The 26,258-nt window shown below is 41.3% G+C and overlaps 1 protein-coding gene across 1 annotated transcript in view; it reads left to right on the top strand.

Moving 5' to 3' along the window:
* Positions 1–10,450: 10,450 nt before the first annotated feature.
* Positions 10,451–26,258, top strand: part of PUM3 (pumilio RNA binding family member 3) — a 41,476-nt gene continuing 25,668 nt past the window's right edge. Inside the window, exons 1-9 of the mRNA XM_030877087.2 lie at positions 10,451–10,572; positions 15,971–16,062; positions 16,989–17,207; positions 19,812–19,947; positions 20,545–20,620; positions 22,666–22,759; positions 23,021–23,087; positions 24,490–24,664; positions 25,649–25,752. Coding sequence (XP_030732947.2) covers positions 15,981–16,062; positions 16,989–17,207; positions 19,812–19,947; positions 20,545–20,620; positions 22,666–22,759; positions 23,021–23,087; positions 24,490–24,664; positions 25,649–25,752 — 953 coding nt within the window. The 5' untranslated portion in view covers positions 10,451–10,572; positions 15,971–15,980. The remainder of the gene's footprint in view (positions 10,573–15,970; positions 16,063–16,988; positions 17,208–19,811; positions 19,948–20,544; positions 20,621–22,665; positions 22,760–23,020; positions 23,088–24,489; positions 24,665–25,648; positions 25,753–26,258) is intronic.

The following is a 26,258-nucleotide window of genomic DNA, read 5'->3' as shown; positions in this document are numbered from 1 at the left end:
TCGCCTTTATTTCTTTATTGTGATATGTACCATCTTTTTCTTTATTCCTCTCCTGGCCTCCCACCTAACTGTGAACCCCTCCTAGGGTAGTTAAACCACTTTCTGTCTTTAGGGCCTAGATTGTCGGTTTACAAACACTAGGTGAGGACACAAAATTCATACTCTGCCATTTATTAAATGTGTGACTGGGCAATATATATATTGTCTCTTTGAATTTGTTTCTGTATTAGTGATATATCAGTCATGTAACACTAGATATAGTTGTGATGATTTGAGTGACATAATACATATGAAAAGTGCTCTCGAAACTATCCAACGGTATCTAGTTAGTCATGATTAAGTGGTTGGCAAATAATTCCTTCTGCTGCTGCTGCAAGTGGGAATGATAAAGGTACGTAAGACAAGCAGCTCCCTAGAGATAAAGAATGAGTATCAGGAAAAATCAGCAAAAAAAAATATGTAGCATTACATTGAGTTTTATTGAACCGGTTCATGGGCAATCAAGTAGCATGATTCTATCTACCTCACATATTCATTCATCCTACGGAAGTTTATTGTTTCAATGTCAGATCATTTTTCTCCCCTGCTCAGAACCCTGAGACAGCTCTTCTTTTTCACTCAGAATAAAACCCAGAGTCCTTAAAATGGCCTAAAAACCCTTTCACCATCTGCCAGCCGGCCCCGCCCTCCTCCTGAACTTGTTTCCCGTTACTCCTCTCCCTGGCTGATTCCAGCCTCCTTGGCCTGCCTCCTTTCCTCAAAGACATAGTCACGTGGGGTCCTGACTCCTGCCTTGGGTCCTTTGCTCCAGCTCTTTCCTCTGCCTGGAAGGCTCCTTTCCCAGATGCATGTTTGGCGAACTCCCAGCCTCCCCAGATTTCTCCTCAAACCTCTCCTTAGTGACACCTACTCTGACCACCCTATTTGATGTTATAACCGGTTCCCCCACTCTGGTTCTCTCTTTACCCAGCCCTATTCTTTTTACTATAGTACTTCTCATGTATCCTACAATGCCTTTATATAGTGTTTGTTATTGTTTGGTGTTTATTATCAGCAAGTCTTAGTTTTGTTGACTAATATATATCCCAAGTGCCTAGAACAGTGCCTGGGACAGAGTAGCCACTGAACAAATATAGTTGCTGAATTTGTTGACTCAAGTTCTTACTATGTGCCCACAAATAAAATAGCTCTGATCCTTATGCTTGTGCAATTATAGTTTAACAATTACACCCATTTCTCAAATATTATCGACAGCTGAATATGTGCCAGGCAATCTGCAAGGCCCTAGAGATATTACAGCAAACAGAGGAACAATTTCCCTGCTTTCACACAGCTAATCCTTGTGAAATGATATGATGTTGTAAAAATTCAGGCGTTAATATATGTGAAATACTCAGCCACCAGATTAAAAATTCCAGATCGTTATTTTCACATCCCTGTCTTGTGGACAGACACCAAGAGCACCCTGCCTTGCACATACTAAACCTCAGCAATAAAGTGTATTAAGACAAACACTGGATTGTGTGCTCCCCAAAAACCTAACTTCTACTTTCCATGCGAAGTCATGTTTTGATTCAGTAGTTTATATAATTTATTGTCCCAGCAGCTATTTTTTGAGATTTTTCTTGGAAGACCTATTGCTTTGAGTTGCTAAATACTAGATAATACATTAAAGAGTATATGGTAGAAATTTATCTCGTCCCCCTAAATATAGAAAAGACATAAGGTTAGGCTTCTAAAACCCTGGTGATGGTTCTGGTTTTTGTCCTGGTCTTGACACTAAACCAGTCATATGACAGTGACAGGCAGAGTGTGCACCACCCAGGTCTTCCTTCAGGAGAGAACTTGCTGCAGGAGGTGAGCTGTGGGGTTAGCTGAAAGCCTCCAGCTCTCAGACCTTCGGCATCCACCACAGTGTCCAAACCAAGGCCAGAGGCTTCCGGTGCTGCTCCAAACCAACAACAGAACATGGCTGCGTTGCAAGAGCCAGGCCATCCCTGCGCAACTCGGGACTCTTCTAACGGCCAGTTTTTGCTTTGAGTCTCCACACCAGCCTGGCCAAAGCATTCTCAGAGCTGTTCCCTGGGGCTCTTCCTGTACAATCTGTCCTTCCCACATTGCAGTCCGAGGCCCTTCCTCTTACCCCACTTCCTCTTCCCTTTATCTTTACAGGCTATTCCCTGCATAAATCTTATGTTTCTAACTCTGCTTTTGCTTCCCAGAAAACTTGAAATAGCACCACTGGTACCAGGAGCGGTTCCAGAAAGCTGGCAAGAAGATGGGGTTGGAGACGGGGTCACTCACCACAGGCTGGTGAGGAGGGTCCCAATCCAAGTGGTAAGTGGGGCACAGCTAGTCATGGGCACAGATGGTTGTTCAACTACTAAAAACAATCACCACTGATGAGCAGGGGGTCCCCTGGTGGAGAGGAATGCCCTTGCCAGGGCGGTGGTTCAGGCATTTGAATGTTATGGGGGGCTTCCGTGTATCTAAGGGGAGTGGAGTTGGAGGACTCCCTGCAGAGTAACAGTGGGGCCCGGAAACAGATAGTTAAAGGTGAGCGGAGGAAGCAGAGGCATCTCTGGTCACTTACAAAGAGGCTCCTGTCCCTTGCGGGAGAGGACAACGTGAAGAGCAAGCCCAAGAGAGTCGTGGATCTCCAGAATCTTGAAAACACTTAGCCCAGGCAGCCTGTTACACTGAGGCCAGTGGCCCGCTTGGGAGAACTTGAGACCCTGAGATATGGGATGGGGACATGAGTGGGTGCCCCCAGTTTTGCTCTGCTGACTGCCCTGAACATGCAGAGCTTGCAGAGGTGGCCACACTGCCTCGTAAAAATCCACACTCTGCTTGAGCAGGAAGACACTGCAGAGGCCTCTCCCTGCAAGACAACACCTGCTCCCCGACGCCCTGCTCTCAGGAGCTGCCCCCGCTGCCTCTCCTGGCTGCCAGGCCAGTAACTAGGGTTAGGTCCAGCATAGCCCAGCAGAGGACATCCTGGGCCTGATGAAGGAGAAGAGAAACTACCCCCCTCCCATGGGACCAGCACGAGTTGGCCAGCATGTAACTGTCAGGGGAGAAGACTACCCAGGGACTGCGTTAGGAGGATGCTTGACCAAGGGGCTGGAAGGTAAAAGTGAACAAGTGGGAAAACTCTGACTTGGGACCACTTTCTTGGGACATGGGATTTAACACTCCAGCGAGGACCCTGGAGGAATGGGGCAAACACTATGTTTTTACTCAAATCACAGAGCAGAGGTGAAATGCCTGAGTTACCACAGCAGATGGTAAGATAGGATGGAAAAAACAGATGGAAAATAGGATCAGAAACAGTTCACACTCCTTGGAATGAACAACAATATTCATTTACAGTTTTGCACCAGGGCTATGTTAGCTCGCCCACCTTCTGTCTTAATATAGTCCAAAGAGATCTGGACCATCTGGACATCCCGCAGAACATCACACTGATCCATTACATTTGTAAAATAAAGACATGGCTAGCGTGCTAGAGACCTTGGTAAGAAGCATGTGTTCAAGAAGGTGGGAAATAAACTCTACAGAGTTTCAGGGACAGGCCACTTCAGTAAAGTTTTCAGGAGTCCTAAAAAGCTAAAGGAGGTACACATTTTTAGGGTCAGGGGCATGTCAGGATATCCCTCCAAAGTAAAGAAACGTTGTTGCCTCTTGGATTCCCTATTACAAACAAGGAAGTACAGTATCTGGGGGGCCTCTTCAGGTTCTGGAGGCCAAATAATCCACATCTGGGAATCTTGCTCTGGTCCATGCACTGGAGGGTGTGGAAGGCTGCCACCTGTGAGTGGAGCCTGGGTCAGGAAGGAGCTGTACAGCAGGTCTAAGCTGTAGTGAAAGCAGCCTCTCCGCTTAGAGCAGAACAATGGGCAGACCCTGTGGTGTGGGAAGTGTCAGTAGTGAGAAGAGATGCAAGCGCAGAGTTCATGGTAAACCCAAGTAGGAGGATCGTATAACACAGGGCCTTGGGGTTCTTCAGCAAAGGACTTGCCATCTGTAATGGAGAATTACGTGCATCTGAAGAAATAGCTCCTAGCATGTTACTGAGCCCTCACAGAGACAGAGTGCTTGATTATAGTGTACCAGTGACCCTCTACCCACGGCTGCCAGTTAGGAGGTAGGTTCTGTCTCACCTGTCAATGCATAAAGTGAAAAGGGCCCAGCAACCATCCATTATAACATGGAAATGGTATATCAGGGATCGAACCCAAGTAAGACCGGAGGGCATGAGTCAGCTGCGCGAACAGAAAACCCAGACCTCCATATCACCCACATGATGACACCAGCCCCCCTTCCTCGTCTCTCCCCGATGGCCACAGAGCAGGGTGCCTTACAAATAGCTGATGGAGGAGGAGAAAGCCCAAGCGTAGTTTACAGGTGAGTTGGCTAGGCTCGGGGGTGCAAACTGAAACTAAATAGTAGCATTACAACCTCATTCAGGCTGAAAGACAGCAGAGGGGGAGAATCTTCCTAATGGGCAGGCAGTGCCCCTGGTCATCCAATTGATGTGGAAGGAGAAGTGGCCCAAGGTGAGAACATGTAGAAATTCCTATCATTGGCCAATGCCCCAACCAGCTGGTCAGGGACCTGGAAAGAAAAGGACAATGGGAAACAGTGAGGTCCAGGGTAAAGGCAGATGGGAGTGGACACAGCAAGTGACAATTTTCACATTGTTAATACCCATCAAAAGGCATCTGCAATAAACACTGAACAACCAAGAAGACAAAAACGACTTGGCCAGTTGACATCAGTGAGCTTGCAGCCCTGGGCACTCTAGAGCTGGCCTGATGGGTACATGAACAGAGAGGCCACGATGGCAGAGGCGGAGGCTACACGTGGGCCCAACAGCATGAACTTCCACTTACCAAAGCCAGTCTCTAGTGATTCCTCTGAATGTAGAACCTGCCAGCAACAGAAACCAGTGCTGAACCCCTGATACGGCCCTGTTTCCCAGAGACCAACAGGCCACCTGCTGGAAAGTTGATGACGCTGGGCTCCTTTTATTATGGAACGGCCAGCTGTTTCTCCTCATAGGGATAGAGCCCTATTCCAAGTATGGACTCGCCTTTCCTGCCCAAGAGCCTCAGCCAGCACCGCTCTCCAGGAGCTAAGAAGTGCCTGATCCATGCTCGTGGAAAACGACACAACGTGGCATCGCGTAGGGAACACACTTCACAGCAAGGGAGGTCATGTGATCCACAGGACATATCGCATACTGCACCATCCAGAGGCAGCCGACCTGACAGAGCTTTGCGTTGGCTTCTTAAAGGTGCTGTTGAAGCACCAGCTTAGAGTCCAGAATCTGCAAAAATGGGATGCTGTCTTCCAGAATGCAGAATAAATCTAAATCAGAGATCTCTGTATAGTGCTATAAGAAGACTACCTAGGCCTGAGACCTAAGGAGCAGAAGCAGGAATGGCCTCACTTGCCATCATTCTAAATGGCCCTCTGGGGCCATCTGTGTTTCCTGTTCTTACAGCTCTGGGCTCTGCAGAGTTCGAGGTCTTTGTCTCAGAGGGGCCGTATTCTCGGCAGAGGACAGAGCAGGAGTTCCACTGAACTGTGGATGCTACCTGGACATTTTGGACTCACTGTGTCCAGGACCAACGGTGAGGAGTCACCATGTTGGCAGGAGAGATGAACTCTCATCAGTAGGAGGAGGCGGGGACGTGTGGGATCACTGTAGAGCCCAGGTGATCCACTTAGGTGCCTCTCAGTACTCCTTAGCCCCCAGTATATCTGTAAGTGGACCTCTGTAGTAGTCCTTGCCTTACAAGGGTATGCTTACCAGAGTCTCAGAACGCTCAATTAAAAGATCTTTTTTTCACCACATCCTTCTCCCTTTGTCCCTCCCTTCACAGGTGTCAGATCAGTATTAGATCAGTATTATGGTCTGAGGCTTCCCTCTTACTCCTGTCCCCTCTATCCTTGTCTTTCACAGGCTTTCCCCCCAGTAAATGTCTTGGCCTTCTAATTCTATCTTGGCGTCTGTTTCCTGGAGAATTCAAACTGACATGATGGGCTTGGGTTAATTGGCTAATCTTTTCTCCGTCCTAAAAGTAAGAGGAAAGTTGGGTAGGTACCTAGAGCTAGACATCATTGTAAGCCCTGAGTTAACCTGTCTATAGTTTTTAAAAGTAAAATGGCAGAAATAGTTAGAAAATTAGTAATTTATTAATAAGCTTGGTTATCAAGTCTTTATTGCTCAGAAATCAAGGAAATCACAAACCCAAACCAGTCACTAGTTTCCCAAGGAAATGCTTCTCATAAAGCCCGAAAACAAAAATTTAACAAAAACTTAAACCCAAAACATGTTCATTGTTCTCATCCTCGCTAAAACCTGGGGCTGGTACATTTTGCTTGAGGAGTTTTGTTTTACCATAGTGCATTGTTAATGCTCCATGTATAAGTGATAACTCGTGGGCTTTAAGTGATATTAACTAATCTTTGACATGATCTTTCATTAAAGGTGGTATTTTAACCTATAGTCAGATACACTTTCATTCTGATGGTCTGATTTTTCTTTCTGTGGCTCCTGTGGGTGTCACCAAAGAAAGTAAAATTAGGACAAGGTCAATTTTATGTTTACTAGACAGTAACTAGAACATTCTAAATGCACAATTAATGTTTAGACTATATTTGTGCACATTTTAGCAAATGTATGGTATTGAAAAACATAATCCACTCTAGTCAGAAGCAGTTCTTTTTTACTAAATGAAAATGTGTTGGCAACTGCTCCGTTTCCATGGATTTATGACTCTAATAGGTCCTGAAAATAAAACCCAATCTTTGCCAAAATCTCACTTATGCTTAATATCAATAACATGCCCTTTATCCCTGCTTATGCGTTTGGGAAACAGAGAAACTATACCAATTAGTTAAAAATCTATTAGTTAGGACTCTAAAGAACGGATTTGGAGGGAGGGGAGATGTGTGGGAGCTGACACCTAACACTTTATTTTGTGAAAAAGAGAAAAATTGTACAGAATCATGATGAATTGAAAAAAAGAGTGAATATTTTCCATAATACATTTGGAAGTGTATAGTTCAAATTTAAACCATTTTCAATATCTAATGATGTTAAATCACTGCAGGAGACCTCAAGCAACAAGAGAGATACAGTTATGTCCAAGACATTCTACTTACAGAAACAAGTGCACTATACATTTAATTCTGTAATTCTAGTGACTGCAAAAGGATTAAACAGGGTTTAATCCTCAGTTAACTGGAAAGTCAAATCAAATCAAATCACCAACTTGAACTCCATTCCCTAAATAAGCAACTCTTAATTTTAGCTGCACCTTAGCATGTTCTGGGGGAACTTTCCAAATTCTCAATGCCCAGGTCCCACTTCAGACTAATTAAATCAGAATTACTGCGGTTGTTGTTGCTGCTTTTTAATCCACAGGTGATGTGTGGCCAAGATTGAGATCCACTACCTTGGATACTACAGTTGTTTTAAGTTTAAGCTTACTACAGTTATTTTAAGTTTTAAACCAGTTTAAATTACAAATTAAATCTCTACTGTTGGATGAAAGCATATTTGCCAAGTTACCTTTAATTTTACTAGAGCACTGGAAAAAGAATGAACTCCAAATGGCTGGTTAACATTATGTCTGATGGTCTTCCAGTCCTTGGGGTGGCCATGTGACTGAGTTCTAGGTGCTTAAATAGAAGGGGAACCCTGCCAGGTCTTTTCCCTCTGAGATAAAAGGATAGCGCCCTACTGGGGGGGGGGGGAAAGTGGATTTCATCTTTTCTCCATTCTCCTAGCCCTGAACTCTGATATAAATCCGGAAACTGAGAAGTACATCTTGCAGTCAGAAGACAATAGTGAAATAAATCAAGACAGAACAACAAATACTGTGTGATCTCACTTATATGTGGAATCTCAAAAAACCCAAATTCATAAAAACAGAGAACAGATTGGTGGTTGTCGGGGGGTGGGGATCAAGCATAGGGGAAATGGGTGAAGGTGGTCCAAAGGTACAAACGAAAAAGGAAAAAATGAAATCAGCTTGGGTCTGTGATGACACTGTTGAGCCACTGAACTACAGCAACCAATTGCCTTCAGAATTTTTGTTGGGGGAAGAAATTATTGATTAAGCCACTATTAGCTGAACTTTCCATTACTCGCAACCAAAATAATTTCGAATGGATACACCTTGGCATGTGCTCGCCCTCTCTCTCTCCCCCTCTAAGCTACAAATCACTAAACATTTACTATTAGCTGATAACTTTATCAGCTTTTGAGTCACACAGCAACCCCAAAAGATAAGTGCTGTTATTCCCATTTTACATATGAAGAAACTGAGGCCCATACAAATTAGTTATCTTGTCCTCAGCATAGCCCAGCAGAGGTCATATATTCCTTGGATTTTAAGCCAGGTTCTTTTGATTCCAATGCCAGTGCTCTTAATTGTGTTGCTATAAACCTCTTGCATGTGTACAGGTCTAGCTGTCCTGATTAAATTGCATGCCATATCATTTAGGAAGAGCATTTTATGCTTCTAGGAATACATATAACATTCAACATTTAGGTCATTAAATATTTGAAGAATTAACGGGCTTAACTTGGTCAACTGTAAAATTATAGAAAATTTTGTTGTTGGTGGTGATGGTCTGCAAAACCGCAAGATACTTCCAACTCACTCCAAACAAATAAAACACTCAAGTCAATCTTTCCTGTCAACTTTTTGACAGCACAGATTTGATAAATAACACCATAAATAATAATCTAGGACTTAGGTATGTGACAACTTTTTTTCCTCCCTGGTGAGAAGGCAGAAGAATATTAGAGTTTGATGTATATGTTTAAGACAGCTACATGGATGTGTCTTAGAGGATATGGGGTGCTGCAGACTGTGGTGTTGAAAATACAAATGAATCTCTTCCAGGTAGGGTGTATATGTTAAGATTTTGTTATTATTATTATTAGCTAGCACATACCATACTATTTGCCTAATAGGTGCTGTTGATGGACCTCCTGCCATTCCTGTTCTGTATTCTCTCCTTTTGAGCTTTCACTGGAGAACTAATGAATTAGAGAAAGCCATCCAGAGTCAGTCACATTGAGTTTGGAGTCAGACTCACTGGATCAGAAATACTGAATGTTTCCCCTTTGTCCATAACATGAGGAAAGATGTACTTAACTGTTCTTATGAGACTTAAATGAGCTTATCCAAACATAATACTTAAGGCAGACAATAAGTACTTATCAACGGTCTGTGTGCTGAAGAGTGGGATAGGTGTCTGGGAAGTAATGATGGCCCCCGCCCTCAAGAAGCCTAGTCTAGTGAATCATCAGTCTCAAGCCAGTGCCTTAAGAGGCGGGAAGCAATGTGATTTAGAAGACAGTAAAATCTGATGCTTGACACCCCTGAGATCAAGTCCCATTCCTCAACTTTCCGAGTGGCCCTCCAAAAGATATGTCAGTGTACCAACCTGCAGAAGCTATGAAAGTGACCTTATTCGGGAAAAGGATCTTTGCAGATGTAATTAAGTAAGGACCTCCAAATGAGATCATCCTTGATTACCCTGATGGGCCCTAAATCCAATGACAAGTCTTTATAAAACGTAGAAGAGGAGAAGACATAGAAGAGAAAGCCGTCTGAAGACAGAGGCAGAGGTTGAAGTCACGCAGCCCAAGCCAAGTAACGCCTGGAACCACCAGAAGCTGAAAGGGGCAAAGAATGCTCCCCCTAGATCCTTCAGAAAGTGCACAACCTCGCTACCAGCATGATTTCTGACTTCCAACCTCCAGAACTGTTAGAGAATAAATTCTGTTGTTTGACCAGACCAGGTTTGTGGTGTTTCTTCATCTGTAAAATGGGGACAACATCCTAGTTTCATTTCCTGAAATGTTAAGTGGGGTAACTGCTGTCTGGAGGAACGCGCAGACGTTTAAAACGGCAAACGTTTATTGAGCGCTTGTCCTGATCATTCAGTGTGCTAGGCGCTTTCCCTGTGTGACTTAGCCATCTCTATTTTATTAATCAGATAACCAAGGCTCAGAGAAATTCAGTCATTTGCCCAAAGGCATACAGCTAAGAAGCGGAAAAAAACCGAGATCGCAATTCTAGCCGACTCCCGAGATTTCCCTTTAACGTCCCCCGCTGGACTGCCAGGGAGGATGCAAATGAACGCACTCTCAAAGCGTTAACTAGTTTAGCCTCAGTTCCAGCTACAAATTAGCCGAGCCAACCAAGCTTCCGCTTCCACAACTGGTCAACCCTCGTGGGACGCCGCCGGCTCCCCCGGCCGGGAAGCGACAGGGTTAATGACGTCACTTTCAGGAGCCGCTATCACATCCTCGCCCCACGGATCCTTTCAAGGGCCAAACCCCGCCTGTGACGCAGCCCTCGCGCTTCTGGACGAAGGGAGAATAGAAGTGGACCAATAGAAATGCCGAATTTCCGTTTTTCCGGCTAATCCCCACCCCTTAACCGAACTCGGCCGAGGAAGAAAGGAAAAGGCGACTAGGGGGCGGGGCAAAGCGAGGAAGCGGAAGCCGTGGCGGCGGAGCTGGGTCACACGTGTGCGGTGAGTGGGGAGGCCGATCCCGGGAGGGAATTGCGGCTTGCTCGGCGCTGAAGTCGGAGGGTCTATCGGGTAGAGGTGTTCACACATGTCACCCGCTGGGCGACCTTCTGTGCCCTTTTCTGTTCTGGGAGTTTGGGGGTTGACGGGAGCCTGGCGACAAGGGCGGTTTACAACTCCTCTCCCTATCACGCTGTCAGCCTTTTTGTCGTATGTTTGACATCCGCTCTGCGCCCGGTCAGTGCTAGATGCCCAGTTTGCAACCTGAATGTACAGTTGCAGGTTGTAAGCGCTGGGAAGGAAATGACCTGGGTGCCGAGATACAAGATAGGGGAGTCTGACGTGATCCTGAAGCCGAGACCTAGAGCGTGGCGAGAGGCAACCCCGAAATCTGAAAGCCCAGGGAAAACTACTTTCCCCAGAGGCCGTAACTTGGGCTAAGTCCCTGAGGTGGAAGGGGGACCGATGTTCGTGAGCTAGAAGTTCAGCCATATAAGATAAAGGAGTAGGGTGAGAGGAGGTTCTGTGGGGCTTTGAAGGTCATGCTGGGAGTTTCGATTTTTCTCTACAATGGAAAAATATTCGCATTATTAGTACACAGTGAAGGCTTATAAGCAAGGGAGAAACACAGTAGGCCCTGGTTCTTTTTGGAAAATGGATAATAATTTGAATTATTATTGATTATATAGTTGAATTATTGATGATGGTTTGAATTAGGGTGGTGGTACTGGAGATTGAAGTTGAAGGGTTAGAGGTGTTTTTAAAGATTCGAGAAGAATTATTGAAAAATTGAATGTAGCAGACAAGGAACAGTAAAGTCTCACAGGTAAATCTTAGGTTTCTTGAGCAGTGGAGTGGATGCTGTGCCATTGCTGAAATGGGGAAGAATAGGGTGGGGAAAATTAGATGAGGATGTTATTGTTCGGGGGTGGTTTGCAGTGGTCATATAGTTAAAGAATTTTATTTCGGTTCTATTAAGTGTAAGGTGTTTGTTAGACACCTAAATGGAAGTTTCAGGTAGGCAGTTAGATACAGAAGCCTGGAGCCCAAGGAGATGTTCCTAATGGAGAGATAATTTGGGAGTCCAGCATAAAAAGCCATGGGATTGCACGAGATCACCTAGGGAGAAGAGAGAGGGGAAGACTTGAGGAATGCCAGCATTTAGAAGTTGGGTATTGAATGGTCATTACTTTCAAAGTGCAATGCTGAGCCTGCTGAGAGGAGTCAAGATCAGTCATGATCAGTCACCTGTCCCTCTATGTCTGGGAAATCTCTGCTCTTTTCCTTCACGAGGCGGAATTGGGCTCTTTCAGCTCTGTGGCTCTCTGAACACTTTTTATATACTTCAGTTATAATGCTTAACTATGCCATGTTTTAATTTTCTGCTTGCCTGTCTCTATCACACCACACTTTGATTTTTTTTTGTATATATTTTTAAAACCCATTAGTTCTGTAGCACATAGTATGTAGGTATGCAATACATTTCAAGTCCAAAGCGTTGTTATAAGAAGGTCATCAAAATGTGCCATAGGAATAAGGAGAATCATTTGAGAAAGAAGGCATCTGGAGGAGGAATGATAAGAAATTGTCATTTAGGCTGGATTTGAAGGATGGGTAGGATTTATATTGATAGAGAATGGCTTTAAAGTTTGGCTCCTGAAAAAGAACAGTGAGGGAGTAAGGTTGGCTTCAGTGTGGTATTGTGATGTGGGTAAGTTAGGACTAAGTTTTGAATGGACGTGAATGCCAGAGTGAGCTTGAAATTTTTCCTGTAAGCAATGGGAAGCTTTTGAAGGTGTTAGAGCAGGAAAATGACATGAAATGGCTGTGATAGTGGAAGACTAATTGGGCAGCAGGCGGTGGATCATAGCAGACTGGGTCTAACGGCAGAAAACAATATGAGCAAGAGATAGAGTCTGAATGGGGTAGTAGAAGGAAGGGAAAAAGAGGAGACAATTCCAAGACACTGGAGTGTGATGGTTGTATGTGATGGTACAGGGTCCCCAAGCAAATGCATTTTGCTAAGTGAGAGAAGCAAGACCCCAAAGGCTGTATATTGTCTAATTCCATTTATAGGACATTTTTGAAAAGGCACAAAGCTAGAGGGTAGAAAAAAGATCAATCATTGCCAAGAGAGCCAGGAGAGGATGATTGCAAAGGGGCTCCACAGGGGACTTTTAGGAGTGTGGGACAGTTCTGTAAGGTGCTGTGGTGGAGGATACATGACTGTGGGTTTGTCAAAATCAGCACTGTACACCAAAAAGAATGAACTTGACTATAGGCAGATGAAAAGAAAGTCAACTGACATGTCAGGAAATGGATTGCAGACTGGAACAAAATGCATCTAACTAGTACAGATGTATAAAAAGACTTCACTGAAGGAGTGGAGGGAAAAGAGCTGACCTAAGTAACTTTGGAAAGCAGTGTTTTGAATGGGGATTCATTGTGAGGGAATTCATTGTGAGGGAAAAGACAAAAAGAACTGTAAATAAACACCACATTATAGTTGGTACATTTGTTTTTACCAACTATAACCCTGTGGCACATGATTAGAGTTGGAGACATTAGTATGAACTTACTTAATAGGTACAGAAATACGTTTGTGTATACACATAGGCTAATATACATACATACATTACCTAGCCCTGTCTGGTGAAAAGACCTAGAAGCAGTGACACCCCAGTGACAAGCACACCTAGCACTCAGATCTCAATAAGAGGGTTTCTCTAGGGTTCCTTGGAGAAATGACTGGTTTTAGGGCTTGTGCAAGGAAAATAAAAGGTAAACTTGGAACAAATGCCAGGAATTAAGGACATGCTAAGGAAAAAATAAATAAAAAAGGATGGACCATATGAAAAGGACACAGAAGCAACCTTAGAGATTTCAAAGCTGGAACAATTTTAGCAACAAAATACTAAGCAACAAAATACATTTTGTTTAGCAACAAAATACAAAGATACTATTAGCCCATATGCAAATAATAAAATACTATAAGCAACAAAGTACATTTTGTTTAGCAACAAAATACAAAGATACTGTTAGTCCATATCGCAAATAATAAAATACTATGAGGCCATACTAATGTAAATAAATGATTAAATGAATGAGGAGAAGGAATGAATGTTCCCTACAGAAGAATACAAAATAATGAAGGTAAAAGTAAGGGAAATAGAATATCATCATGTAAACACCACGGAAATTGCTGCAGGCAAGATCCACTGGAGAGTGCTAAAATCAGTGAGGGATACAGGATATTTGCATGATCTCAAAACATATCCAAAATATTTATTAATTGCTTTGGGGATTTTAATGCATTGATTCAAATTCTTTAATACTCCCCACTCTAGAAAGTGGAGCTTAATTCTCCTCTCCCTAAGTTTGGGCTGAATTTTAGTGACTTGCTTCTAACAGAGTATGGAAAGGGAGACATAGGGCTTCCCTGGTGGCACAGTGGTTGAGAGTCCGCCTGCCGATGCAGGGGACACGGGTTCGTGCCCCGGTCCGGATGATCCCACGTGCTGCGGAGCGGCTGGGCCCGTGAGCCATGGCCGCTGAGCCTGCGCGTCCGGAGCCTGTGCTCCGCAAGGGGAGAGGCCACAGCAGTGAGAGGCCCGCGTACCGCAAAAAAAAAAAAAAAAAGAAAGGGAGACATAGTAACTTTACAGCAGAGACACCTTGCAAACACTATGTTAACCAGTGATCAAGGTTAATATCACTAGTCATGTCGATATCATGCTCCTCCTAATGTGATGGGATGAGAAGGGCACTTCATCTCTATGGTATTCTTCCCTCAAATCCATAAGGCCAGTAGAATCATAGGAAAATGTCAGACAGACCCCAAATGTAGGATATTCTACACAGTGCCTGACCAGTACTCTCCAAAAGTGTCTTGGTCATGAGAAACAAGTAGAGATGGAGAAGCTGTCACAGATTGGTGGAAACTAAGAAGACTTGATGATTAAATGCAAGGTATCCTGGAATTGAAAAACAACGTCAGTGGAAAAACTGGCGAAATCCAAATTTAATAGCATCATATTAATGTTATTTCTTAGTTTGGGTAAATGCATCATGGTAAGATGTTAACATTAAGGGAGGCTGAGGGGCATACTGGACCTTCCTCTGTGTCTTTCCCAACTCTTCTTTAAAACTAAACTTAAAATAAAAAGTTCATGCACAGAAGAGCTAAGGGATGCAGATGTGGTTATGAAGGCTATAGCCAAGTGACAGTGACCCTACAGTCATTAATGATCTAAGGAAACGGAGTAATTCAGAGGCCATTCATTTTCCAGAGTGCTCTTTGAGACCCTACTGGTCCCTTGAGATATTCCAGGAAAAAGTGGTTCAACCACGGTTGGGAAATCCTGCATACTTTAGCTTGTGCTTGGTGATTAATGGCTTAAATTAGCAAAAGAATCTGCCTTTCCTTAAAGATGCCTCCTTCATTATTTTCATTTAAGAGTTTCCCAAATACATTTCACCCCAGAACCCCTTGTTTCTCTTATATCTATTAATATCTTGAGAAATTTGTTGTTCTTCAATGGAAAATTCTTGTTTAGAAATATCTGGAATTGTCTAGGGATCCCTAGCATCTGCTCGAGAGGGTCAACTTTAGAAATTTTGAAATGAGTTGAATATGCAACTTTGGAAGGTACAGAAATAGACAAATAAAACATAATAACTTTTGCTCTTGATACATTCGGCTGCTTTCAGGAGCCTTGGGCAGCTGAGGGGTTATCTGTTTGCCATGTGCACGGTGGGGTCTCTATCCAGAAGTAGCCTGTTAGGCAGATTTCTTTAAAATGAAATATTAAATATTTCAATAATCTTATTTCGGAGGTCTTTGAAAATTACTTGATTGCCTCTAAAAGAATAACAGATTAAACGTTCGAAGTTAGTTTTTGTTTCAGCTACCTTGGGTTACATAAGGAACTTTTAGATAATCTTCTTTCATTAAATTTGAATATATGATAAGTGCAATGTTTGTTCCTCGCTTTTTAGGATAGAGACCAAAAAATCAAGTGGTAATATTGTCATTTTCTCATCACAAAGTCTTCCCAGGTTGTGAGTAATACAAACACTGACAGTTTTATCATGCTTAGTGTAAATAATGATTTACTTTTAGCCATTACTGTTGCTGAAATGTTGCCTCCAAAACATCACACACTAGCCAAGGTGTGTGTGTGTTCTTAGTTTTTGTATTGGTATCGTATTTATTTTCGCTCTTACAATCTTAGAAGTCATGATTGTGTAGTTCCTGGACTCATGGGTGCCTGTGCTGGATGCAGCTAATTTGTCCTGCATCTGTGACCTCAAGGAGTAAATGTGGCAGTGACCACTAATGACTTTCATTGGATGAGAGCAATTCAGTGATCCTTTTTTGGATTTTTTTTTTGTTTTCCAGAGTTGCTATAATGGAAGTCAAAGGGAAAAAAAAAATCACAGGAAAAGGTACAAAGCCATCACAAGAAAAAAACAGATTTCATAAAAACAGTGGTAAGATACTCAAAACATGCTTCCCATGTGGTTTTTTTGGCCCTTGGAGGGAGCAGTTGGTGGTATGAGGGGGCATGTAGCAGATTCCAATCTATTCACGGGTTAGAGTTAGGATTAAAGTAGTAGGAAAAAGTAGGTGTTACTCTATATGAGTTTGCATGTTCCCTGCGAAACTTAGACCTTTAAGAAATTGCCAGGATAATTGGTGAATGCTGTACTTTTGAAAGATATGTCGGCTAGTGATGCTGTTCCCTCACTTCAGTCACGCTAATTCACAACATTTTATTTTAACGTTTGATAAATTGTGGCTGATTAATACGTGTACTGGTGAGCCAGATCTTCAGGATTTCTCATTGTGATGTCTTTATTGTTCCATCAGGTGTCAGTATTGCAAAATAGAAAAGTCAGGAATTGTGTCAATGACTAGTTTCCTAAGCAATCTTTTTTTTTCTTGCAAGTAGAAATTCTGAAAAATAAACATTTTAAATTTGTTTATATATGATATACTTTCTAAATTTTAAATGTTCATTTTATTCTTAGATTCCTATTATTGTTATTGATGCCCTAAATACACACACACAGACACACACAAACATAAAAATAATATCTCATCTTGTGATACGTGCTTAAAACAGAAGTACACCTAACTGACAGTAGTGGTTAGCTCTCGAATTATGGGTAGTTTTTATTATGTATTTCTCTACTTCGTAGGTTTTCTATAATGAACCTGTATTATAATTTTATAATCAGAGTAAGTTTTTAAATTTTGTTTTGATTTTTTAAGTCCTCCTGTGCTCCGTTTTTGAGAATAAAACAAAGTATGTTTCACTAAAGAGTGTGTAATTTTCTGTAACAAATACAATCCAGTGGATAAAAGATCTAGGCCCGGGATCATTGAACTAACAATTATTTATTATTGTTACTAGATTCTGGTTCTTCAAAGACATTCCCAAAAAAAGTTGTTAAGGAAGGTGGACCTAAAATCACAACTAAGAACTTTGAGAAAACGGCCACAAAACCTGGGAAAAAAGGTGTGAAGCAGTTCAAGAATAAGCAGCAAGGGGATAAAATACCAAAGAACAAATTCCAGCAGGCAGATAAATTCAACAGGAAGAGAAAATTCCAGCCAGACAGTAAAAATGATGGTAAGCACTGATTCCTTTAGCAGAGTTTTTGCAGAAGCGTTGCCTTGCCTGAGCTATTGCCTGAACCACCGTGCACAGGGACTCTAGAAGTCTGGTAGAGACCTTCTGTTCTTGTTCCTTGACAGGCAACACTTGGGGTGGGGGCGGGGGAAGGTAGATGGGATTAAATAAAAAACAGAAAGCATCTTCCCTGGTCAAAATTGTCCTCTGGTACCTAGAATTCCTTACTTCCTAGGCCCTTGCTGAATTCCCCTAGCTGTGGAATTAGGCTAAATTGTATTGGCTTTATGCATTGGAACCTCAATAAAACATTCCTTTCTGTAGGCTAAAATTAATGAACTCATTCATTCAACAAACAAATACTTAATACTTAAATTTAATACTTAAATAACCAGTGTGTCCCAGCTGAACATCCACCTTGGCTAAGGATGCCCTGGTGAACAAGAAACATATAGACCCTGCCCTCACAGGGCTCAGGCCACTCTAATATCATCAACCCATCAGATGGCTCAGACCCGGTAAACAGTTCCAGAGAAGGTATAGTATACATGTGACAGATTTGACTTGAATTGGTTGAACAGGCTAGGTTGCTAACTGATTAGAAGTGTTGGCAGGGCTCCTCTTTGTTGAAACAAACTACTAATCTCTTCGTCATGATGTTTAAGTGGTTGTCTCTAACCCAGAGCTTTGCTGTCTGTTGTACAGCCTGCCCTTGCTGTGCATCATCTCTCCTGCACTGGTCTCAAACGAGCAGCTTCCAGGTTACGCGTGCTGTCATGCATATGCCTTCTCTGCAGCATCATGAGAACTTCTCTGGTGTCTTTCATACTCTTTTTCTCCAGCGTGGCATAGCCTGACACTGCTCCTTTGCTGCCAACTGAGACCACTCCATGGGGCCTTTTTACTCCAGTTCTTTAGACCTGATCCCTGTTCTCTCCTCTGCCTAGGGCTGCTCCAAGACAGGGGTGTAGGGAGAGAGGAAAGGAGGGAGATTTTCATTATTTCTCATTAGGCCTGGAGGATTCTTTCATGCTCTAGCTTCCATTTTTTCTCTTTTCCCCTTCTCTTCCAGCTTCTCTTTCCTACCTACTCTTTCCTAGCTTCTCTATTAGGTCCTAAATCTTCCTTTCCACACTGGAATTCTTGACACCTGCATTTTAAGTGCACACACATCCTCGTCTTATTATAGTGGAGCCCTGGTTCCTTTTGCTATAGGAGATAAGTTCCCAGCATCTCAAAATGGAACTTTGATTTTATTTTCTCAGTTTTATACCAGCAACTGAGGGGGATTGGATACTAGACATCCCCAGAATTGGTTGTATCTGCTGCAACCCAGCATGGCATATGTCAAGGGTGCCCAAATATTTGTAGAATTAAATGAACTCTGGATTGGTTATTACCCTCTGCTGCATAGTACATGATGCCCTAATATTAATGGTAAATATGCCTTCTGTTGCCTGTAATCCTCTGTTACCAGGCTGGGAATAAGCAAGTGAGCAGAAAGGGGAGTAACTAAATACACTGTAGTATATTGAACGCCATTAAAAATTATATTCTTGAGGAATATTTAGTTTCATGGAAGAATACTTACAGTATAATAATGTTTAAGTAAAGACATAAGGAAATTCATATAAAACGTGTAGGGGAAAAGACAAGAAGGAAACAATTAATCCCTAGGTTTTGAGATTATGGGAGAATTTTGGTTTTTGAGTGTACTTCTAATCAGAGAAGGGGAGATATCTAGAAATAACTTATTCTCCTAAGGGTTCTTTGCAGGGTACTCATGTAAATAATACCCATTTTATTAAGTTTTTTTTTGTTTGGCCTCTTTGGGTTTTTTCATTCAATTAATAAGTTATTTAGATTGTGAAGACCAACAATAACCAATAGAAAGATACTCGACTTTTATAGCATGACCCTAATTGTAGAGAACTGAGGAATTTTGATTGTGCATTGTCATGAGTAAGAGACAGCAGAGAATAAAGTTTTAGAGCCACGTCTGGGTTTGAATCCTGACTCTGCCACTTAGGAGTTAACGTGACCTTGGACAAGGAACTTACCTGCTCGGTGCCTTTGTTTCCCTGACATGAAGGGGATAATAATAGTACCTACCTCGTAGGGTTGTTGTAAGAATTAAATCACTTAATACATAACAGCACTCAGAAGAGTGAATTTTTGAATATGGTTTTTCCTATGTTAGTTTGGACTAATTTTTGTTTTCATTGAGAACTGATTATACCTAAAGTCCAATGATCTTAATGTTCTATAGTAAAATTTTATTTTACAATTGAGAAAGATGCTTAAACTTTTTAAATTGCTTTTATAATCTGTTTAGTTTCCTTTTGTTTTCTTAATAGGTATCCTGTTAAGATTAAATAAATAGCTGTTGAATAAATGAACAGTTGGTGTCAACCAAATGTAAAATGTGTAAACTGCTCAGAAAATGAAATAAAGTATAAGTTGGTAGGGAATGATGTTTTCCTCCTTCTAGTTTCCTCAGTGAGTATTGATCTTGATTAGTGATTGCCATAGGTGCCTAATTTGTCCTTGTGTATGGCACTGAGAATGTTAAATGTAATTGAAAATAATTTCTGTAATGACTAGACACAGCAGTCAAGAAACCCAAATGGGATGAGTTCAAAAAAAAGAAAAAAGAACTGAAGCAGAGCAGGCAACTCAGTGATAAAACCAACTACGACATTGTTGTTCGGACAAAGCAGATCTGGGAGATCTTAAGAAGGTAATGCTACTTAATGGCATCTTTATTAGGCCCTTTGAGATGATGGAGGAGTAACAGTGTACCTAGTAAATAGTGAAATGTCCTAAGATAAATGACATAGCGCTTGGGTTGTTTAGGGAGTACTCATAATACTCCAGTAGAGGCATCAGTGTTTGGATGTCTGTCTGCCTGTTGCAGAAATGTGTGGAATCATTCGGATGGTGTCAGATCTGCTTATGAAAATGAATGAGAGTTAAAATGGATTTGACATCCTTCCTGAGAAATTTCTGAGAAAATGAAGGACAATTCTTTTCGGCTAGGTTTTAAAATACTTGAGTACTTGGTGTCTTGGACTTGTTTTATTATTTTCTTTACTTTTGAAGTTCTGGCTGTTAAGATTTAGATTGATGCGTAAAATTATACCTTGTGAGATGAGTTTCTGCCTTTGAGAAAATTACTTTTCTCTGGCTGCTCTGGAATAGTAATTTTAATGTCCAGTTTGCTCTCTCCGAAGAGAAAATCATACTGAACTGGGTGAACATACACTGGTTTGGTTTTTATTTTTGTGTGTTTAAAATAATGTCTTTACTTAGGCTATGTTTCCTGCCTCTTTTATAGAAAAGATTGTGACAAAGAAAAAAGAGTGAAGTTGATGAATGATTTGCAGAAGTTGATTCAAGGGAAAATTAAAACTGTAAGTAGGGCATACTCAGTTGCAATTTTAACAATTGAAATTGACTTGCAGTAAAGGGTAGTTGACCATTGTGGCAGGTGAAATTGTTTCTGTTTTTAATGTATTTGGCCTCAAATTTCAAATACCTTTTATAATACTGATTAAAAAATTTAATAGTGGGAGACCTTACTGCCGGGAAATTATAAAAAGGCTATCAAGTATTTGGCTGTTCATTTTAAAATAATTTACTTAAAATAAATCAGTGTTCTCTTAAAGTTATCTCGAGAAATTTATTAGTTCAACAGTGTTCGTTAGAATGTCTTGCTGTGAACTCTACACTTTTATACGTTCTAAACTGCTGGCTCTTTTGTATGTGTGATGCAAACACATGATTACTTTCTTCCTGCATTTACAAGCATCATGCAAAGATCTTTATAATAGATTTGGGACTTCTGAATTGATTTTTGTTGTTGCTGTTTAATCCTGTTTTATAGTAAACTTCTGTTGATTCTTGTGTATTTGGATAAATACTTAGTGATATTCACTTGTAAGCCAACAGACTCAGTATGTTTGGAGACCCTTGAGGGGCAGCCTTTGCCGAACCACGTACGTGGGTCTAACCAGACGCTATATTGCAGTTTGAAGGACTGTCTTAAAATAGTGAGTTCCCAGCTGCTGCTTTCTTAAAGCCAGCAAGGTCTTTTTAGTCGGAACTCCTCCTCGTCTCTAGCAGTAGTCTGTTACACTCAATTTATAAATACTTTACACTCAAGATCCTTTCCCAATTACCCTTAGGTTATTACTGCATGCCCATGGACTTGGGGGTTAGTCTGGTATTCAGATACCCACTCTGCTATTTAACATACGTGTGCCTTTAGACAATAACAGCCTATTGATTATTTACTGTGTGCTAGGAATTATGCTAACCAGTGCATACTTTGTATCCTTTAACTTAGTCATCATCCCTATTAAACGTTTGATACATCTGGGCTCAGAGAATTTGAGTTTCATCCCCAGGGTCCCAAGGATAGCAAGTTCCTTAACTTCTCATAAACTTACTTTAATCTATAAAGTGCTAATAACAACAGCCCACTTTTAAGGTTGCTTTGAGCTTAAATGAGAAAAATATACTTAAGCACATATATTGGTTACATAGTAGGTAATCAACATATGCACAAAACAGCCTTATTTCTTTTTAAAAATTATTTTTAAAGTTTTATCAAAAATGTCTATGCAAATCTCCCTTAAGGAAATTCTTCGGAAATCCATGACTTTAATGAAGGTATACCTTCACCTTCTGACTTGTTAGAATTTAAAAATTTAAAGACAGACTCAGCAACGAGTAATAAGCACTATTAAAGTAGACTGTAGCATATAAAAAATAATAATGCATGACTGACTATCTGCGGTTATTGCTGTAGAAAGTTGATCAGCAAGTCCTTCAGTGAGGATCTAATCCATCCAATAGTTGTGAGGGGGCTTGGGTTGGAGAATCAGATTTGAAATTCTAGGAATATAACTGGATGTATGTTCAGGGATTATAATGAAAATGTGAGAAATGGAGTGATTAGCTCATAATGTAATTGCCAATGTGTATCTAGATTATTATAATAATTAGGTATAATTACTTATGTAGTAATACTTTGGTTGCCAAAGCCAAACATTCTTAGATCATTTATATTTTTAGAAAAATCATAGAATAATAGAATTTTTGCATTGAAAAATTCCTCTTTTAGGGAAAGTAACTATCAGAGAAATGAAAAATGAAGTGTGTATAATCATTAGACAGGTTTGGTTTGAATTATAATGATAGAATCTTGCAGAATACTTAAATGCATTCCTGTCTCGATGCTGTACCGTAGCCAGCAAAACCAAAGAATGCCATTCTGAACAATTAAACAAGAATTTCTACTCCCAAGTAACCTAGGTTTGATTAGCTATGAAGACCCTACTTTTTTTTCCTCACAAGGAATTGTAAAAGAGGCAGCAATACAACATAAATAATATGATAGAAACATATATTTTCAGAGAGAATTTGTCTAAAGGCCCCACCTGTTTTCCTGCAGATTGCGTTTGCACATGATTCAACTCGTGTGATCCAGTGTTACATTCAGTATGGCAACGAAGAGCAGAGGAAACAGGCTTTTGAAGAACTACGAGGTATTTCTTATATATATTTCGTAATTGTTTGTAAGAAGTCGCTTGTTTTCTCTTGAAATACCCAACACTGTCCTGGAAAAGAATTCTGTTGAGGGATAGCAGTGTGTCCTCTGCAGGACCTTTGCTGTTTATTTGTATTTTTTGCCTGGGACAAATAGGGAGTTATTCGTTTGTGTTCCCAAGATTGTGCAGTTAGTTCTTCCCTTGTTTCTGGAGGACTGGAATGAGGTTATCATTAATGTAATGTATTTTGTTTTTCAGGTGATTTGGTTGAATTAAGTAAAGCTAAATATTCCAGAAATATTGTTAAGAAGTTTCTCATGTATGGGTGAGTTGTTCTATTTATAAAATAGTTTTTATTAGTTTTTTAAAGGTGTGGATACCTATTGTGTGCAAATAAATGTTGCTTAAAAGTTGCATAATAGGAGGCTTAAGCAGATGCTTGTGATGTTTGCAATGAGTATGGTCTTAAAAAATTAATGTTATTAAAATTAATGTACAATGATGGTATTGTCTTCATTGTTCTTACGAGTATATCTTGAAGCCCTGGAAGAAGAGAAATGGTTATAATGAACTTTAAATTAGTCACCAGTTATTTGGAAGATGGAGTGATGGGAGGGGCAGGTGAGTAGGCTCAGAAGCAGGGTTAGTGGGTTAGGAAATGTCGAGATGGGAGGATTTCCTAAACTAGGTGGAATTGATACTTGTCTTCCTGTCTCAAGTATAATAATGGGCCAAAATATGCTAACCAACAACAAAAAGTACAGCTGACAAATTTTCAAAAACTGTGTTCCTGACTAGAATTACTGGCCGCTTGATTATTTTAGGATAGAATAGAAATATTTGTGATTCAGCCCTGTTTTAAAAGAGAATCCTGGGGCTTCCCTGGTGGCGCAGTGGTTGAGAGTTCGCCTGCCGATGCAGGGGACACGGGTTCGTGCCCCGGTCCGGGAGGGTCCCACATGCCGCGGAACGGCTGGGCCCGTGAGCCATGGCCACTGAGCCTGCGCGTCCGGAGCCTGTGCTCCACAACGGGAGAGGCCACAACAGTGGGAGGCCCGCGTACCACAAAAAAAAAAAAAAAGAGAATCCTGGCATATGTTTTATTCATATTATCCTGCATGTTTGACTTTTACCGTCTCCTTTTCTCCTTCTACCCCGCTTCTTTTAAGCTGAACAATTTACTAATGGGAACTGACATTTATTGAGCACTTACTATGTGCTGGTTACAGTTTTCAGTGCATCCTAACTCATTTATCCTCACATCAACCTTATTCTTTCTATTCTATGACTAGAGAAGCTGAGGCACAGAGTGGTGAAGTACCTTGCCCGGGGTCTTTCAGCTGGTAAGACCCTAGGTCTTTTCAAACCTAGGCAGGCTGGCCCCCGAGTCACTTAGAAATGCAAGGTAGAGGGAATTCCCTGGCGGTCCAGTGGTTAGGACTCTGCAGTTTCATTGCTGAGGGCCCAGGTTCCATCCCTGGCTGGGGAACTAAGATCCTGCAAGCCGTGCAGCGCGGCCAAAAAAAGAAAAAAAACAGAAAAAGAAAAGAAAGAAATACAAGGTAGAAATACAAGGCAATTTGATTTTCCTTCTCGTAGCGTTTCTCTGTGTTAGCCACCTCCACACACAATGACGAGCTGGTCTCGGAAGAAGTGTGTTATGTTTTGTTGCCACCCATCTTTCTCCTTCTGTCACTTCTCTTTTCCCATGGTCACGCTGGGTTTAGGAGTAAAGCACAGATTGCAGAGATAATGAGAAGCTTTAAAGGTCACGTGAGGAAGATGCTGCGGCACGCGGAAGCGTCCGCCATCGTGGAGTACGCCTACAATGATAAAGCCATCTTGGAGCAGAGGAACATGCTGACAGAAGAGCTCTATGGGAACACATTTCAGCTTTACAAGGTGACATTTCAAGACATTTTTCCTAGAGATTTTACTTTCTCTGTGTGCTGTTCCTTACCTTCCAATGCCCTGTTTTCAGAATGTATTTTTACTTTGGTTGTTCCTTTAAGAGACTACCTCATAGCCTTTATCCTCTTGGATTATTTTGTCTCTGGTGTAATAAGCAAGTGATCATACTTACATTTCATTCTCCTAGAGCACAATCTTTAAATCCCCTATAAATTAAAACTACTTTTGTTACTCCTTCCCAAGTACTGTGTGTAATGCTTTGGTACTTCTGTTTCTACAGTCAGATAGACCAAGGAAGAAGATTCTTAATAGTCAGTGAAGCTCTGTAAACACCCCTTAACCAGCTCTGGTTGAAGGGCATCGAGCTCCCTGTTGCTGCCTTCTCCCATGTTTCCTCATGTTTGTGGATTACCCTTCCCCGGGTCATATGCAGAGAGGAAGCAGAGTAGAGAGACCCAACCTTGGATTTAGTACAAGGCTAGTAATGGGACTAGGACAGTTAAAGGGTCAGTTTCAGACTTTAGGATACAAATACACATATTTATCTCAAGGGAGATGGATTGATTCCTGAGTTTCTTCTGCTAGTCAGTTTCAGCCCCTGGGTTGAACTTAGTGCTTTGTTTCCTTTGTCACAGTCACTATAGGAATATCCAGCTAATTACGAAACCTGGTGGCAAGAATTTGTTAACTGACTACTTGATCTTATGATTAGGCACATGCTAGGTGCTTGGCAAGTATGAACTGGCTGGTTGGTTATTTAGCTTGGCTCTGGAAGTACGATGGTGGGTGTATAGAATGAGAATTAGATGATCAAAAATTACCCTGTGAGTGTATCTACAGCGGGGCTTTTGTTATGTAAATATGGCAAATCTAAAAATTTAAGTTTATGTAAAATGACAATAATTGATTTTCTTTGTTCCGAAGTTGAAGAAACTTGATTAAATTTAGAAGGGTTTAATTTTTCTTCTGTTGCAGTCAGCAGATCACCCAACTCTGGACAAAGTATTAGAGGTACAACCAGAAAAACTAGAGCTTATCATGGATGAAATGAAACAGATTCTAACTCCAATGGCCCAGAAGTAAGGAAGCTGGTTTTTTTTTTTTCTTAACAAATGGCATTTGAAGGAGGAAAGTTTTACATAGCCTTTGCAGAGAAAAGGTGGATAGTTTCCCAGTTATAGTCTGTTATTTAAATTGGATTGTGAGACCTAAAAGCCCATGCATTTGGCCTTCGTGGAATTTGTACCACAGTGGAGTGGTTAGGGCATTACGTCTGGGACCAGACTTCCTGGGTGTGAATCCTGGTGCCTCTCTCAGTTACTACCTGTGACCTTGGGCAACTTAACTTCTCTGTGCCTCAGTTTCCATATCTGTAAAATTACGATAATAATAGTATATATTTCATAGAGTTTTATGAAGATTAAATGGGCTAATATTTCCAAAGTGCTCAGAACAGTGCTTTGCTGTTAAAAACAACATGTTTTTGCCGTCTCCATGGACACTCCGTGTGAACTTGAAGTCTTTGGTGCCTGATCGTTAGCCTCCACTGTACACCTGAATTCACCAAGTGTCACACTAGGAGGCT

This window comes from Globicephala melas, chromosome 6, assembly GCF_963455315.2.
Source record: "Globicephala melas chromosome 6, mGloMel1.2, whole genome shotgun sequence".
NCBI lineage: Eukaryota > Metazoa > Chordata > Mammalia > Artiodactyla > Delphinidae > Globicephala > Globicephala melas.
This window is presented reverse-complemented; position numbering and strand designations above follow the sequence as displayed.